At 38.4% G+C, this 17442-nt stretch overlaps 1 protein-coding gene across 5 annotated transcripts in view; it reads right to left on the bottom strand.

The window, feature by feature from the left end:
- WWP1 (WW domain containing E3 ubiquitin protein ligase 1) overlaps positions 1 to 17442 on the bottom strand; it is a 258360-nt gene that overhangs the window by 58877 nt on the left and 182041 nt on the right. For all 5 annotated transcript variants that reach the window (XM_030216171.1, XM_030216177.1, XM_030216185.1 and 2 more), the window contains 2 exons: positions 428 to 500; positions 266 to 337 (listed from right to left, as the gene is read on the bottom strand). In XM_030216171.1, coding sequence (XP_030072031.1) covers positions 266 to 337; positions 428 to 500 — 145 coding nt within the window. The remainder of the gene's footprint in view (positions 1 to 265; positions 338 to 427; positions 501 to 17442) is intronic.

Genomic DNA, 17442 nt, shown 5'->3' with positions numbered 1-17442 from the left:
ACAAGAACTTCCAACATGTGCTCAGTAGAGCATTCTGGAAAACTCTTGAGCTGTGTTTATACCCTGGGCACCATCATATGCTGTCAATCCACTTGTGAGGACTGTCATCCTGCTTGTCTTCTGAATAAAACTGTTATATTTCCACAAATCTACTACAAGATATATATTAAGCATTAGAACACACAATATCAACATAGATTAAGGTCATTTTGCAATTGCTATTTTAAAAAAATCCTTACTAATATAAATGTTAATACTTTCTTACTTGTTGGAAGGAGTCTTCAAATAATGTCTGTCTGGATACAGTAATCTTTACATGGCTGGGCAGTGCATTTGACTGGGAAGATACATAAAGGGATCAATTAAGAGAGGCATGTATTGTAAGCAAATCAATTACCACTCAAATAACTTTCATGTGATATCATACCTGGCACAAGTAACGGAAATGAGCAAGCTTCCATCTAAAGCTACGTTCATAAGCAATTTGGGGGCCTTTATTTCTGTAAAGAAACATATACATATATATATATAAAAACACGTTAATTAAAGGGAAATAAATATCAGATGCCAACAGTCATAATCAGATGTAGATCAAAAATCTGAATCTTTATAATCAAACAAGATTTAATTTAAACCAAATACACATTGTTCTACCTTCTCACCAAACAAAAGAGGTTCTCAGACAGTTCTAAGCTCCTCAGCACAGCACACAATCAGTTATTGTGACTCATCAGTGCAAATCCAAAAGGAAAGTCTCTTTGGAAGACAGGACATATGCCACATTTGTAACAAATGTATAACCAAGTCTGTCCTTTACAACACCTGCAGAATTGTCTGTTGCAATGCATTCTAAGACAGGGGTGGGCAACCACAGTCCTTGAGGGCCACAACCCAGTCAGGTTTTCAAGATTTCCACAATGAATATGCATAGTAACAGTAGATGACGGCAGAAAAAGACCTGCACGGTCCATCCAGTCTGCCCAACAAGATAAACTCACATGTGCCATTTTTTGTGTATACCTTACCTTGATTTGTACCTGTCTTTTTCAGGGCACAGACCGTATAAGTCTGCTCAGCACTATCCCCGCCCCACCTCCCACCACCGGCTCTGGCACAGACCGTATAAGTCTGCCCAGCACTATCCCCACCTCCCAACCACCAGCCCTGCCTCCCACCACCGGCTAAGCTTCTGGGGATCCCTTCCTTCTGATCAGGATTCCTTTATGTTTATCCCACGCATGTTTGAATTCCGTTACCGTTTTCCTCTCCACCACCTCCCGCGGGAGGGCATTCCAAGCATCCACCACTCTCTCCGTGAAAAAATACTTCCTGACATTTTTCTTGAGTCTGCCCCCCTTCAATCTCATTTTATGTCCTCTAGTTCTACCACCTTCCCATCTCCGGAAAAGGTTCATTTGCGGATTAATACCTTTCAAATATTTGAACGTCTGTATCATATCACCCCTGTTTCTCCTTTCCTCCAGGGTATACATGTTCAGGTCAACAAGTCTCTCCTCATACGTCTTGCAACGCAAATCCCATACCATTCTCGTAGCTTTTCTTTGCACCGCTTCCATTTTTTTAACATCCTTCGCAAGATACGGCCTCCAAAATTGACCACAATACTCCAGGTGGGGCCTCACCAACGTCTTATACAGGGGTATTAAAACCTCTTTTCTTCTGCTGGTCACATCTCTCTCTATACAGCCTAGCAATCTTCTAGCTACGGCCACCGCCTTGTCACACTGTTTCGTCGCCTTCAGGTCCTCAGATACTATCACCCCAAGATCCCTCTCCCCGTCCGTACCTATCAGACTCTCACCGCCTCAGACTCTCACCGCCTAACACATACGTCTCCTGTGGATTTCTACTCCCTAAGTGCATCACTTTGCATTTCTTCACATTGAATTTTAATTGCCAAACGTTAGACCATTCTTCTAGCTTCCGCAGATCTTTTTTCATGCTTTCCACTCCCTCCGGGGTGTCCGCTCTGTTGCAACCAGATATATTTGCATATAAGGGAAGCAGTACATGCAAATCAATTTCATGCATATTCATGGGTAAATCTTGAAACCCTGACTGGATTGTGGCACTCAAGGACCACGGTTACCCACCCTTGCTTTACGATAATAGTGAAATATGAAACTACAAATTCCAAAGCAGTACTCAGAAAAGAAGCTACCTCTGCTCATGAGTGAATATAGCTTTGTTGGGAAGTTTTATAACTTGGGAATGAAGAGATTGTGGGTAAATTGATTATTCCTACATTTAATTGCCTTAAAAAGATTATGTTATTTCCTTAGCTCAAACTGCCTAACAAATAATCAGGTTAGTTTTATGTCTTTTTCTCATTCTCCCCTTCTCTCCCACCCATTAAAGTAAATTCCATATGTCCAATTAAGAGGGTCAGAGATTTTATATATATATATATATATATATATATATATATATATATATATATATATATATATATATATATATGTGTGTGTGTGTGTGTGTTTTTGTTATAAGAGTTTAAGTATTAAAAAGGTGACTATCCTTGCCCTTATCAATAGTATTACTGTTATTCCTTTGTAGGGCATTGATAAACATACACCAAATAAATTTAAATTAAAGAACATAGACAAACATGATTGAACGGGACAGAGTCAGCATGGGTTCAGCCAAGGGAAGTCTTGCCTCACCAATTTGTTTCATTTCTTTGAAGGCGTGAATAAACATGTGGATAAAGGTGAGCTAGTTGATGTAGTGTGTCTAGATTTTCAAAAAGGTTTTGAAGTTCCTCATGAAAGACTCCTGAGAAAATTAAAGAGTCATGGGATAGGAGGCAAGGTTCTGGTGTGGATTAAGAATTGGTTAATGGACAGAAAACAGAGGGTACTGTTAAACGGTCATTTCTCTCAATGGAGGAGGGTGAACAGTGTACTGCCACTGGGACTGGTACTATTTAACATATTTATAAATGATATGGAAATTGGAATGACGAGTGAGGTGATCAAATTTGCAGATGATACAAAACTATTCAAGGTTGTTAAAATACGTCCGGACTGTGAAATATTGCAGGAAGACCTTAGGAAATTGGAAGACTGGGCATCCAAATGGCAGACGAAATTTAATCTGGACAAATGCAAGGTGATGCACATTGGAAAGAATAATCCAAATCATAGTTACCTGATGCTAGCATCCACATTGGGGGGTCACCACTCAAGAAAAAGATCTGGGTGTCGTCGTAGATAATACGCTGAAATCTCCTGCTCAATGTGCGGTGGTGGCCAAAAAAAGCAAGCAGGATGCTAGGAATTATTAAGAAAGGGATGGTGAATAAGACCGAAAATACTGTAATGCCTTTGTATCGCTCCATGATACCAGTAACATGTTCACAGAGGATCACAAAGATACTAGATCAAAAATAAATCTAGGATGTAACAGAATTCTAAACTATCACAGATAATTACCCAGATATAGTGGAACTGAAAAATGGCTTGAATTTCTGTGAAGGTTGCTGATTAGCTATTACAGACATATTGGGCCCTGTGAATGCTAAGGGGGAAGGGGGTGTAATAGTTGATTTCATCGAGGTTTGATTCCAGCTCATAGCTAGTCATGGCAGTTGGAAAGTACACAGCACAAAGAAATCTGATGAGTTTTTATTGGCTTGGGGGGCTTACTACAGTATCAACAGATTCTTATTTGTAAAAGAGAATACTTAAAAGGTTAACAGCTTCAGACAAAGGTCCAAAACAGCTACTTAAAATACTGAAAGAATTAGTACAGTGAATTGTCTAGTGACTCAAAATAATCTCTTAGGGGGTGATGGATTTTTGAATTCTTTGAAGATAAGATTGCCAAGTTGTTTCCTGGAGTTAGTAGTTTGATTGATGGTATCGCTGACAAAAAATTAGGGTAGAGTTGGAAATGAGTAGAATTGAATATTGGTTTATCATCATCATCATCCACCTTGGGTACTTCCAGTGCTTTGCAGTAAACTTCTTCTGTAAATAGTAACTGTCTAGATTTAGACCCTGTGCAGCTGGGGTTAGTGAGGTGTGCCAGGATTCATTCTCTGTAGCAGGTAACATGAAGAACAGAAACCCTGCTGTTAATTCCATGCAGGCTACTTTGGATGTTTTCAGGCCTGTCTCTCACCTAGAGGTAATTCTATTTCTACACGCTATAAAATCTTTATCAATTGAGCTGGACCTTATTAAACTCAGAAAAACGTAAAAAAATTTTTTTTAGTTCATTTCATAAATTCATCATATTCTTTTTAGTGAAAAGGTCCATAATGAGTTAAAGAAAGCTACAATTATTCCAATTTTTAAAAAAGGGAAAGAACAAGGATGGCCTTTATTTACATTTTCAAATTCTAAGCTTTGGCTGTCATCTAAGGTTTTTGAAAAAGCTGTGGTAGCTCAATTATCAGTTTCTATAAACCAGTAAGGCACTGAATTGCTGTCAATCAGGTTAAAGCCAACATCATAGTACAGAATCAGTATAACTGGCTATTTTGGATAGTTTCCAATCAAATAATAAAAGGGAAAACCATTAATGAAATCCCTGTGCTCTCACTATATCCTATAAAGGATATTTTGGATAGTATACAGGTTAAAGAAGATCAGAGTTATGATGCCCTGCGAGTTCAACTTGATCTTGCTGCTGCATTTGACACAGTCTCACATACATTGCTGTTAGATCAGTTATATAGGACTGGAATCTGTTCTCATGTTCTTAACTGGTTTATCTATCTAATCGTATGGAGGAAGTTACATGGAAATACTTTTAAAACAAACAGGACAAAATATTTTTTCATGCAACGAATAGTTAAGCTCTGGAACCCTTTACCGGAGGATGTGGTAACAGCGATTAGCGTATCTGGGTTTTAAAAAGGTTTGGACAAATTCCTGGAGAAAAAGTCCATAGTCTGTTATTGAGACAAACATGGGGAAGCAACTGCTTGCCCTGGGATTTGTAGTATGGAATATTGCCATGATTTGTGTTTTGTGTGACCTGGCTTGGCCACTGTTTGGAAAACAGGATACTGGGCTAGATGGACCATTGGTCTTACCCAATATGGCCACTCTTATGTTCTTATGACTCTAATTAGAAGAGTGCCACAGGGGTGAATGAATTCTGCTTATCAACAGGGAATTGGTTACATCTAAACAGAGCTAAATGGAGATAACCATATTATGCTAAACATTCATTCCATCAGAGAGGAGAAGAACGCCGGCCTTATGAGTTTCAACAAAGAAAGCTCTAAACAAGAGAGAAAAACACATTTGCCTGGGTCATTATGGTGCTATCAGAATCACTGAGCCCTTGTGTTGCTGGGATAAGCAGAGGAACTGGAGGACAGGCATACATTAAACTCCAATCCTATGGTATGGCTATTATATCATGGGCTGTTCTGCTTTTTTTGGTGCTCTGGAACAGAATACAGATGTTTGTTGAGGCTGGAGGCAAACAGGTCCGTGTTTGTTGCCATGTGTTGAAAAGTTCCGTTAATACACTTCTCTTCAGGGTCACCTGTAAGATTGCACTACACAACTGAGATGTCTAACAGCTGATTGCCAGTTCAGAGGACAGCTTTTATAAAAATCCCGATAAAAGTCCTGAATTCCAGGTTTTGAGCCATCTCATGGCATAACAGGGCCCTCATGGGAAATATTTTCAAAACACTTAGCCTTCCAAAGTTCCATAGAAACCTATGGAACTTTGGAAGGCTGAGTGCTTTGAAAATATGCCTACATGTCGCCTTGCTTGTCAATATAATATAAAATCAAGTTGCAATGCATCAATAAAGTTCTTCCCTGGAAATGGACTTCAAAAGCATTGGGAGTATTACATTTCATTTAGTTCTAGTTTTTACTAACAAGGAGTAACTTCTCTTTTGTTGACCAGAAATCCTGAATGTGTTTCTATACTGGTGTTCCTTTATTTCTGTATAACATTCTTATTTTATGTGCTCCTTTTCGATCTTTTCACTGCTCTCAGCATCATTTGCTGGCGAACCCTACACATATGCAGATTCGCCTGGATTCTGTTCCTATTTTCAAATTGTAGCACTGGTGCTGTAATGGTATCAGTTTATTACTGAAATATGTAGCATGTTTGCTGGATTATATATACACCAATATATTTGTGTATCTTTTAAAAATATATATTTGACACTGCAGCAGAGAAAATAGGCTCATTCCAAAAGCCCTCTTCCCTCCCCCTTTGGGGCCTCACCTTGCCTTTTCTCATTCCTCAAACAAAAGACTTAAGACTGCTTTAAAGTTTTAAATTGACTCTATTCCTCTGTCCTCCCACCTAACAAAAGATGGACTAAGGTGGGCACCTGAATAAAACAAAGGACTCAGAGGAAGCATAAACAGGACATTTGCTTGTCAAAGATATACCTGCCCCTCCCATCAGCTTCCAGACATGTGCAGAAAGGAAGGACTTGTAATGTGTATCTGCCCCAGAGACTGAACAGGACATCAAAAGACATTTGCCAGCAAAGTCCAGACTGTAAGTCTCGTGATGTCATAAGACATGGGACCAACTCAGGGGTCGTGTGCAGACATGAGACTACATTAACCATAATGCCTTGCAAAATATCCAAGACATGCACACACCATGCTTCTCTGCTAACATTATAAAAGGCCTGGAAACAGCCCAGCTCTCCCTCTTGGGACCTGCCGCTCTTGGAACCTGCCTCTCTTGGGACCTGCCTCCTCTGGAACCCTGCCTCTCTTGGAAACTGCTGCTCTCTTTGGGGTCCGCTGATGCCTTGCTCCTAAAACATGTGCTTACCTAATGCTGTTCATACTGTATAACAAGGACTTGTAAGTAACATAACTTTTGATCTACCTGCTACTTTGTTCTATTTTACGCACAGATTATCTGTTCTAAGATCCCTTTAAAACCTACCTCTCGTGTGCAATTGTATATTAAATCAACCTTTTTTGAAGCTAAAAATACGGTCTCTTTGTGTTCTGAGTATATTGAAGCTATATATATATATTTAATTTATTTAATTTATTGCAATTATCACCTTTGGTGATTGGTGGAGAAATTAATATCCTAAAACTTATAAATACAGCACCTGCTCTTAAATTATAAACAGTAGCGAGTTGCTCTCGAGCTATTTTCCCCAAAATAAATCATTTCTTCCAACATATTAATTGCTGGAGAAGTGGGTAGAATTTCTTGTAACATATTAATTGGTGGAGAATTGTGCGCAGGAATATTGTGCCAAAATAGCAGTGTTCTTAAATTATATTTTTGTATTTTGCTGCTTTATAGAGAACTGAGTATCAGGTTTCATTAATTAAATTTCCGATTGATAAAAAGATAAGGTTTTCAGGTATTCAGAATGCTGTGCTGGATGGATGTTTGGTCTTATTTAGGTACTTATGCACTCATGTACTTTATGTATCTCATAATCAAATCTTTAGGCATGCTCTGGCATAAAATAAAAAAGAATTTTGCAGTTTCTTTTGAGGAGGACATAGATAACCCCACTTTGCCTAAGCAATGCATAGAATCCTCGGGCCCCAATCCATGGACCCCTAGCGTAGTGCAGGACATTAGTAGCATCTCTGATATGGAGAGGAAATTCGAAAAATATTGTAATTTATATTCAATTAAGGAAGGGAGCAAGAGAATTTCTGCATGCACTTGGTTAATGTGGACCATATATAAGAAAGCCTTAAGGGAACATGCAGAATTGAATGAGAAGTTACTAGCCAAAGAGAGAGAATGTATGCAGATAGAGAATGAAAAGGAGTTCCTAATCACAATGGCTAGTTGCTTAAATGATCAATTAGACGCCCTTAGAATGCAGGTACAAAGCCAGGCAGCTCAGGAAAATAAAATGAAAGCCCAAATTCTAGCTTTAGAAATGCAGGCTAGCCAGGTTCCAGACTTGAAGCATTTAATCAGAAAATTAATACTGCAAACGCCACATATAGATGAGAATATTGATCATGTACAGGATTCACATTTGCAGGGGTCAGCCATTACGGATCTCCCATGTGCTCCTCCAGACCCAAATACAGCTACAGCCATGCCTGTTTCAGCTATGGTAACAGTATCACAGTCCACACCCGTAGCAGGAGGTTCAACTAGAACCATTAGTTCTCAGACCCCCTCACAGCATCCAAAACCTCAGCACATATATGCACAACCTGTTCTGCAGTCTAATTTAAACGCTCATGATTCAGCTCCTCAGCACACTGGGCTGCATTCTGATCTAAGCTCCCATAGAAGGGAACCTCTAATAAAGAAATCAGCTCCTAAGTATGTAGCTACTGAAAACCGCCAGCAAACATGTGACATTTTAAAATCTCATGGAGCCTTGCAGATATTACAGATAGCTAACAATAACAAGAGAAATTTGCCACCAGATAAACAGAAACTTATAACTGCAAGTCCTGCTGGACCAGAAACTGACATTCTGTCAGCCCTTCCTGCAGATTAATTCCTAGAAACATGAGGAGATGCATCCAGCCTGGACTAGATTTCTCCACAGCATGACCCACTCTGCAGATGGCAGGGAAATCCAGGTGCTAATTTTTAAAATATGTTGGACCGGAAAATAGAAAAAGTTTTTGCAATGGCCCTTTGTAACACTGATAAGAATTAAAGATGTAGCTTCTATTGTTCTTTTAATTTTAAATGTAGCTTTTATTGTTCTCTTGATTTAAAATGTAGCTTCTATTGTTCTTTTAATTAAAAATATAGCTTCTATTGTTCTTTTGAACATTTAAGATTTAGTAATGTCTCTTTGCAATAAGTCAGATTTAAAATGTCTCTCTGTGATAGCTTCTGTTGTAATTTGTTTTTGATATAATATTGTTTAAGGATTTAGAAATGTCTTTTTTCTGATGAGTGACTCCCACTGGAGTTGAAACTAAAATACTGGGTAAGAAGTTTTAAAAATGCCTCCTTATAATAGGTAACTCCCGCTGGAGCTGAAACTTAATATTGTGCTTTAATGTGAATTAACAAGATATGCTTATTTTTATAGAAAAGAAACTAAAGCTTAAGAAAGTAAAGCCTGTCTGCACTGCACGCTGCTGCTCGCATACAATGATATAAGGTTATGGGAAGGAACTGTGAACAGGAGAGGGATCCCCCCCCACCAGAACCGGAGAGCCATGTGACCTGCTAAATTAATGTATAATGTGTTTTTCTGTCTTTTTCAGAGTTCGAGTGTAAATCTAAGATTAAATCTAAGATTTAATGGTGCTAGTAACTAATATATATATATATGGCTATCTCAGATATATTTCTAAATGAATAGATCCGATCCCGTTCTACTTATATTTTAAAAATAAACGGATCTATGCTGTTCTACTTGAGATAAAAACCATATATAATTTTGCTAATTGTTGCTTATTTCTAAATGAATGAGACTGCGGTGGTAATCCAGATGGATGCCGCAGGTGCTGCTCTTGGTGCTTTGTGCTTTATTAATTTTAAATAGATCTGATTCTGTTCTACTTACGAGATTAATATTTTTATGGTGCTAGGATATTTTTAAAATAAACAGATCTATGTTGTTCTACTTATGAGATAGTAAATGAAACTGCTGTGGTAATCCAAGATGGATGCCACAGATGATGCTTTTGTGTTCTAAATGAATGAAAATGCTTTGGCAAATCCAAGATGGATGCCGCGTACGTTGCTTTCGTGCTCTTATGTTCTATTTGCAGGTTAAGCTCAATCCTGGATCTGGAATGGACGATCGGAGACCTAAAGGCCTAATAGAGTTCTTTGTTTGTTTGTCATGTGGTCTCCATGTTACATGTTTGTTTTATGTTATGGGGTACCATGAAAATAGACACAGACATTCATAGACCCTCCCTACTAACAGTCCCTCCATTAGTTCACATTGTCCAAGAAAGAAAGAAAAAAAAAAAAAAAAAAGAGAGACCATTTTCACTGGCAGGCAAGCTATAGAAAAGAATCATTCAAGCTATGGCTCACGTATATTAAGTTCTACCAATTGCTATCTAAGGTTATATATTCACATGTATATATTTGAAAATATGAGCGAAGGTTTCTCTTTACATGATCTATTAGGTACAATCAGTACAGGGAATGTTTCTGACCTTTTTAGTTTATTCTACATTACAGCCAGAACGCACACAATGTCTCTCCCTGGAATGAAATATTGGCTGTGTGCAAAGCAAAATTAACATATCTTTTCTAAATTCTTTATAACATTAAACACATGAGTATTGTCTATTAATTTGCTACATTAAACACTGCTAAAGCAGATAAATATGGTAACCTTTTACCACACTCATTACCCATAAAAGGTTTCTCTCTGAAAAATAAAAAGTTTCTCTCTGAAAGGTAGTTCATGGCACTATACCATGACTCTGTTTTTTTTAATTTGGTCAATGATTAAGTAAATATTATTGCATAGGATTGATAGAATAATTATTTTGTGTGTAATAGTAACCTAGGAAATTATTATAATTGCATACATATGTCTTTCTTGTTTCTAATGAAACAGTAGTATAATAGCTCCACATTTACACCCTTGCTTATGTATCACTGCTGTGAATACCTCAGTTAGCCTCTGAAATAGAGAATATAGGGAAACATTCACAGTGTTAGGAAACATTCATAGAATATTTTTCCTTGGAATGTCAAACGCTGAAAATATGACTGAATAGATTGTTCCACCCCATTGCGGTGGTAAATTGGTCAATTGTGCACTCTCATGCTATTGATCTGGCTAGCATACTGGGTAAGATATCCTGTGGCATAAACTTGGGAGCAGCCTATGCCCCTGAGCAGGTGACACAAAAAGAGGTGGTCTCTGGAAATAGAGCAAAATGACGCTTGTGTGGCTGAAGTCATATAAAGTGTACTTGCAATCCTATTTTAAACCAGAGCAAAGCCATACTCTGCCACCTGACTGAATGGAAGCCTAATGAAACTGACCACAGAAAACTTAACCCTAGCTACCTAAATGTAAGTCATGAGTAAACAAAAGCAATAATGATGAGTCTTTTTGCTTATAACAGTCATATTCCACCTAAGGACATATTCCAAGATTCATAGTGATGTGACATAGTAGATGACGGCAGGAAAATACCTGCACGGTCCAGTCTGTTCAATGTCCATTATTAAAAGATTCACCTCTTCCAGTACACATGCCCATGTAAACAGTTCAGTACCTTTGCTATTGTTCTTTTGATATTATGCTACTGTACAAGGTTAGAGTTGTTTTTTTAAATTTTAGCTTTTATAGTTCATTTTATGGCTCCTCATTCCAATATATTAAAAATTTATTTTCACTCGGAGCCAAGAGAGGGAATGTAATGGTATCAGTTTATTACTGAAATATGTAGCATGTTTGCTGGATTATATATACACCAATATATTTGTGTATCTTTTAAAAATATATATTTGACACTGCAGCAGAGAAAATAGGCTCATTCCAAAAGCCCTCTTCCCTCCCCCTTTGGGGCCTCACCTTGCCTTTTCTCATTCCTCAAACAAAAGACTTAAGACTGCTTTAAAGTTTTAAATTGACTCTATTCCTCTGTCCTCCCACCTAACAAAAGATGGACTAAGGTGGGCACCTGAATAAAACAAAGGACTCAGAGGAAGCATAAACAGGACATTTGCTTGTCAAAGGTATACCTGCCCCTCCCATCAGCTTCCAGACATGTGCAGAAAGGAAGGACTTGTAATGTGTATCTGCCCCAGAGACTGAACAGGACATCAAAAGACATTTGCCAGCAAAGTCCAGACTGTAAGTCTCGTGATGTCATAAGACATGGGACCAACTCAGGGGTCGTGTGCAGACATGAGACTACATTAACCATAATGCCTTGCAAAATATCCAAGACATGCACACACCATGCTTCTCTGCTAACATTATAAAAGGCCTGGAAACAGCCCAGCTCTCCCTCTTGGGACCTGCCGCTCTTGGAACCTGCCTCTCTTGGGACCTGCCTCCTCTGGAACCCTGCCTCTCTTGGAAACTGCTGCTCTCTTTGGGGTCCGCTGATGCCTTGCTCCTAAAACATGTGCTTACCTAATGCTGTTCATACTGTATAACAAGGACTTGTAAGTAACATAACTTTTGATCTACCTGCTACTTTGTTCTATTTTACGCACAGATTATCTGTTCTAAGATCCCTTTAAAACCTACCTCTCGTGTGCAATTGTATATTAAATCAACCTTTTTTGAAGCTAAAAATACGGTCTCTTTGTGTTCTGAGTATATTGAAGCTATATATATATATATTTAATTTATTTAATTTATTGCAATTATCACCTTTGGTGATTGGTGGAGAAATTAATATCCTAAAACTTATAAATACAGCACCTGCTCTTAAATTATAAACAGTAGCGAGTTGCTCTCGAGCTATTTCCCCAAAATAAATCATTTCTTGTAACAGTGCTATGGAATGGACTGCCCCTTTTCAGCTGTTCAGAGTTGTCCTTTGCCAAATTTAAGACCATGCTGAAAACATATTATTGTACTCCAGCCTTTTCTTCTGAGTAAATCTCTGGGGATATGACCTAGTTTGTGATGTAGCAGTTAACTTATTTCTATTCTTAGTCACTTGAGTCTTCTGACTTGCTCTACTTCCAAATATTTCCAAAAATTTTCTTTAATATGGTCCTATGTCTGCAGCATATTTGTATGACATGTACTGTAACTAACCCTCTTGTGGTCCCAAGTCTATGTCCCTTATTCTTAACTTTAGTTCTTCTTTAAGACTATTTTGTAAACCACATAGATAGTTTTTTTAATCTTCTGGTACATGAAATGACGATGATGTGCTCCCCTACCAATGCTGGATGCTTTTGTTGTCAGAACAAATTGATGTTAATGTTGCGAGAATGGAAACCCTTTCAGAAAGCTGAAATGAACAGTCTATCAGTCAAAGAAAACTGAGAAGCTGACTACTGAGTGTTGACATCAGAATATAAGTATGCAAAAAGGCACAATATGTTAGCATGGCTTTCCTACTGAAAGCTGTGTAAACACTACAAAACCAAAGTTTTCAGAGAAACAATAGGATCAGAAAAAAAATTGTGCTTGGAAAGAATCTCTGCTGTAGGTTTCCTGAAATGAGCATGAGGTGCTCAGCAACAGATAGGCTAAATCTGGGTTTAGAGTTAAATGATTTGGGGTACCATCAAACCATCTCAGCAGCACACCTAAATAAGAACATAAGCTTTCCATAGTGGGACAGAGCGAAGGTCCATCAAGCCCAGCATCCTGTTTCCAACAGTGGTCCATCCAGGTTACAAGTACCTGGGAAGAACTCAAAACAGTATAATACATTGTATGCTGTTTATCCTAGAAACAAACAGTGGATTTTCCTCAAGTCCATCTTAATAATGGCTTCAGCAGTTTCAGTATATTCAGCAAGAACCATGAGTTTTGAAAGTAAAAGTGCTTCAAATCTTTCTTATAAAATGAAGCAGGTTTTTAGACCTGCAAAATGTCAAAAAACTATAAGTTTTATATATTTGGGCAAATACAGAAATTTATAAGCAGCAGACCTTTTCAGCAGAAAGTACATTTTAAAACAAGAGTTCATACTATAAGACTCAAAAGGAGTAGATCTAGGAATAATCTTTGATGTAGTAGTAAAAGCAAGGACAGGAACAACATTCAACAAAGCCTAGAATAAGTAGAGATCGATCAATACATAATTTCCAGGTGCTGCTGCTGACCTGGATATTTAGCGCCGGGGCCTGGATATGGGCCAAGCAATACATATTCAAGTCTACATTTGACAGCAGTGGTCAGTATTTAAAGATATGCTCACCATCGATGGCTCAGTATCAACTGGTTAATCATTGCAGCTATACTGTATGCTATTTTAGGTTTTCTTTTAACCATTTCCCTCATCTTATCATAGTCTGTATTTTGAGAGTTAATTACAAGCACAGTAGATTTCCTTAGTGTGATGTCTCTAGTTATGTCGAATTTGATCATGCTATGATCACTATTGCCACCTCTAGTACCAAAACCTGCATTACACTACAGACTAGGTTTAGAACAGCTCCAACTCTTATCGGATTCTGATCCAGCTGCTTCATGAAACGATCATTTATTTCTTCTACAAACTTCTCTAGTATGTTCTCATGTGACATTCGCACAGTCACTATGAGGTAACTGAAAGCACCCACTATTATTATTGTATCCAAATTTGTTAGCTTCCTTGATGTCTAACAGTGCATCATCTGTCTGTTCAATTCTGGCAGGGCAATATTAGTATACCCCACTACTATTCTGTCCCATCACACGTGGAAGTTCTCATCTATAAAGATTCCACACTGAATGCTGTTTCCTGCAGTGCTTTTATTCTGTTTCACTCAATCCCTTCTTTCACATATAGCAACTCTTCCACCAATTAAATCTATTGTATCATTGTTATATAATATGTACCCCACTGCTTATCTCTCTCCTATCTCTTCATTCAGTGTTTCTATACTGCTGTTCCTTTATTTTTATATAACATTCTTATTTTATATGCTCCTTTTCGATCTTTTCACTGCTCTCAATCTTCATTTTATTGTTTAGGCTTCTAACATTTGTATACAGACACTTCAAAGTATGCCTTCTGTTTATATTTGTAATCTGTTTAGCAGTTAACAGGGATAATTTGCACTCTTAATTCTGTTCAATAGTAAAAGGCATTTGGGATACTGTTGCCTTTATTGTAACCTATCAGGATGTCCTAACTTCCCTGTTTTGATAGTACCCTTCAAATATACCTTATGCCAAACTCTGTACTCCTGATCGAAAGTCAGCTTTCCCTTAGGTTCTAATTTAAAAGCTGCCCTCTCTGCTATTTAAACATTAGCGCCAGCAGCCTGGTTCCACACTGGTTAAGGTACAGCCTATCTTTTCAGAATAGCTCCCCTTTCACCAGAATGTTGCCTAGCTCCTAATAAATCTAAATCCCTCTTCTGTGTACCATCATCTCATGCACTGAGACCCCCAAGCTCTGCTTGCCTGTTTGTGTCCTGAATGTGGAACAAGGTGTATTTCTGAGAATGCTACCCTGGAAATTCTGGATTTCAAGTTTCTACATAAAATCCTAAAATTTGGCTTCCAGAGCCCTCCCATGCTTTCCTATGCCACTAGTACCAACATGTACCAAGACAGCTGGCCTCTCCCCAGCATTGTCTAAAATCTTATCTAGGTGACGTGAAGTTCGCAACCTTCACACCAGGCAGACAAGTTATCAAGCCATCCTCACATCCACCACTCACTTAGCTAGATACTTAATGAGTGAATTGAGAACTATAACGACAATCTTAATCCTTCCATCCAGGTGACCTTTCTTTTCCATAGCAACAGAAAAACTGCCAGACCTGAGGTGGGAATGTTCTATGTCCCTGAAGGTCTTTTCTGTATTATTTTGTCTGTCTCAGCAACATCACGTTTGATACTCTAGCCTCCAAAAATTACACTTGTGCTCTGAGAACTAGAAGCTTTTTGCACCCAGTGCATACATACAACCTCACACCAATTGGGAGATAATTATTTATTTTTATTTTATTTTTCTTACATTTGTACCCCACGCTTTCCCACTCATAGCTGGTTCAATGCGGCTTACATATTATACACAGGTATTTATTTGTACCTGGGGCAATGGAGGGTTAAGTGACTTGCCCAGAGTGACAAGGAGCTGCCTGTGCCTGCAGTGGGAATTGAACCCAGTTCCCTAGGACCAAAGTCCACCACTCTAACCACTAGGCCACTCCTCCACTCTTATACATTTGGCACTCACATGAAAAGACTGGATAAAACCATCTTACCACTGGATTACTATTTGCATCTTAGTGTTTGTTTGTTAGTTGGTTAGATATTGAAAATTGCTAAGGAAGTAGGAATATTTAAACTAATAAAGTCCCTTAAACATACTAGTTATATTGTATGCTATTTTATGTTTACATGCAGAAGGACCTAGTCCTAATCTATTCCTAAACTGTCGGGTCATTGAGTGGAGTCGGGTCATTGAGTGGAGTGGTGTCCTTGTGGACTTGTGTCCCGTTTCCCTGGAGTCGCTGGTCCACTACCCACTTCCTTTTACACGTGCAGATTTCACAAACAGGTTAAGCATGCTCAGTGTGTAGTATGCTGGCCTAATGTCTCCAATCCTAACTAGCAAGACACCAAATAGAAAAAAAAAAGTCCCCTATGAAAACGAAGTAGGGGAGAACTAATTAAAAAGAAAGAAAGAAAGAAATAGGAACCTAGAAGTCCTAGAAGCCCATACGCCTGGCCCCCTCCCTGCCCATCTTCAAATCCTTACTCAAAGCCCACCTCTTCAATGTCGCCTTCAGCACCTAACCACTTTACCTCTATTCAGGAAATCTTGACTGCCCCAACTTTTCATTTCGTCCTTTAGATTGTAAGCTCCTTTGAGCAGGGACTGTCCTTCTTTGTTAATTTGTACAGCGCTGCGTAACCCTAGTAGCGCTCTAGAAATGTTAAGTAGTAGTAGTAGTAGTGGTGGGAGATGTAGTCAAGGTCATTGTCAATGACACCTTTTCTTGGGTGTTATTCTTTTAATTTGATATCATTTCCTTTTCTTTTAATATATGTCTTATTTTGTAAACCAATCGGACAATGTATGATGGGAATTGCAAAGTGTAATAAATAAATATTTTTAGAACATTACTAGGCCAGGCAGTACTGTTTAGATGTAAGTGCCCACCTCTTCAATGTCGCCTTCAGCACCTAACCACTTTACCTCTATTCAGGCAATCTAGACTGCCCCAACTTGACATTTCGTCCTTTAGATTGTAAGCTCCTTCGAGCAGGGACCGTCCTTCTTTGTTAAACTGTACAGCGCTGCGTAACCCTAGTAGCGCTCTAGAAAAGTTAAGTAGTAGTAGTAGTAGTAATAACTTGCTGAAGATGATGCTCAATTAAATCCTAAGGTGAAATATTTCCCTCCAATGATTTTAATTGGCTGAACAACCTAAAATCAGAGCTTGAACCTAGAGTGGGTGGCAGTTGAGTGGGAGTTAGGAGATAAACACTAAGGGGGTCTTTTACTAGAGCTTAGTTCGAGTTACCTGCATCAGGGCCCATTTTATTCCTATGGGCCCTGCTGCAGATAACTCGAGCTAAGCTATAGTAAAAGACCCCCTAAAGAAAGCTTTTGCAGCTAAGTTAAGATTGAACTGGTTATTTCAAGAAACAGAAGTTTATTGGTTTAACCCAAATCTTCCTTTTCCCCAAGTTCTAAGACAAATTCCTAGCAGGTAAATACTCCTAAGATCAGATTCCTTCCCAGAAGAAGCAGATCTTGTCTCAAGACTGCTTAATGCTATGTGATTTTTCAATACTGCTGCTACTGCATACATGCTTTTGAAAATCAATCTCTGTATGTGCATACTATTTTACATATATTCATATGAAACATGGTTCTTATTTGGCATCATACT

The sequence above is a fragment of the Microcaecilia unicolor genome, chromosome 1 (genome assembly GCF_901765095.1).
Source record: "Microcaecilia unicolor chromosome 1, aMicUni1.1, whole genome shotgun sequence".
NCBI lineage: Eukaryota > Metazoa > Chordata > Amphibia > Gymnophiona > Siphonopidae > Microcaecilia > Microcaecilia unicolor.
The sequence above is the reverse complement of the archived record's forward strand: the minus strand, read 5'-3'. Positions and strand labels throughout refer to the sequence as shown.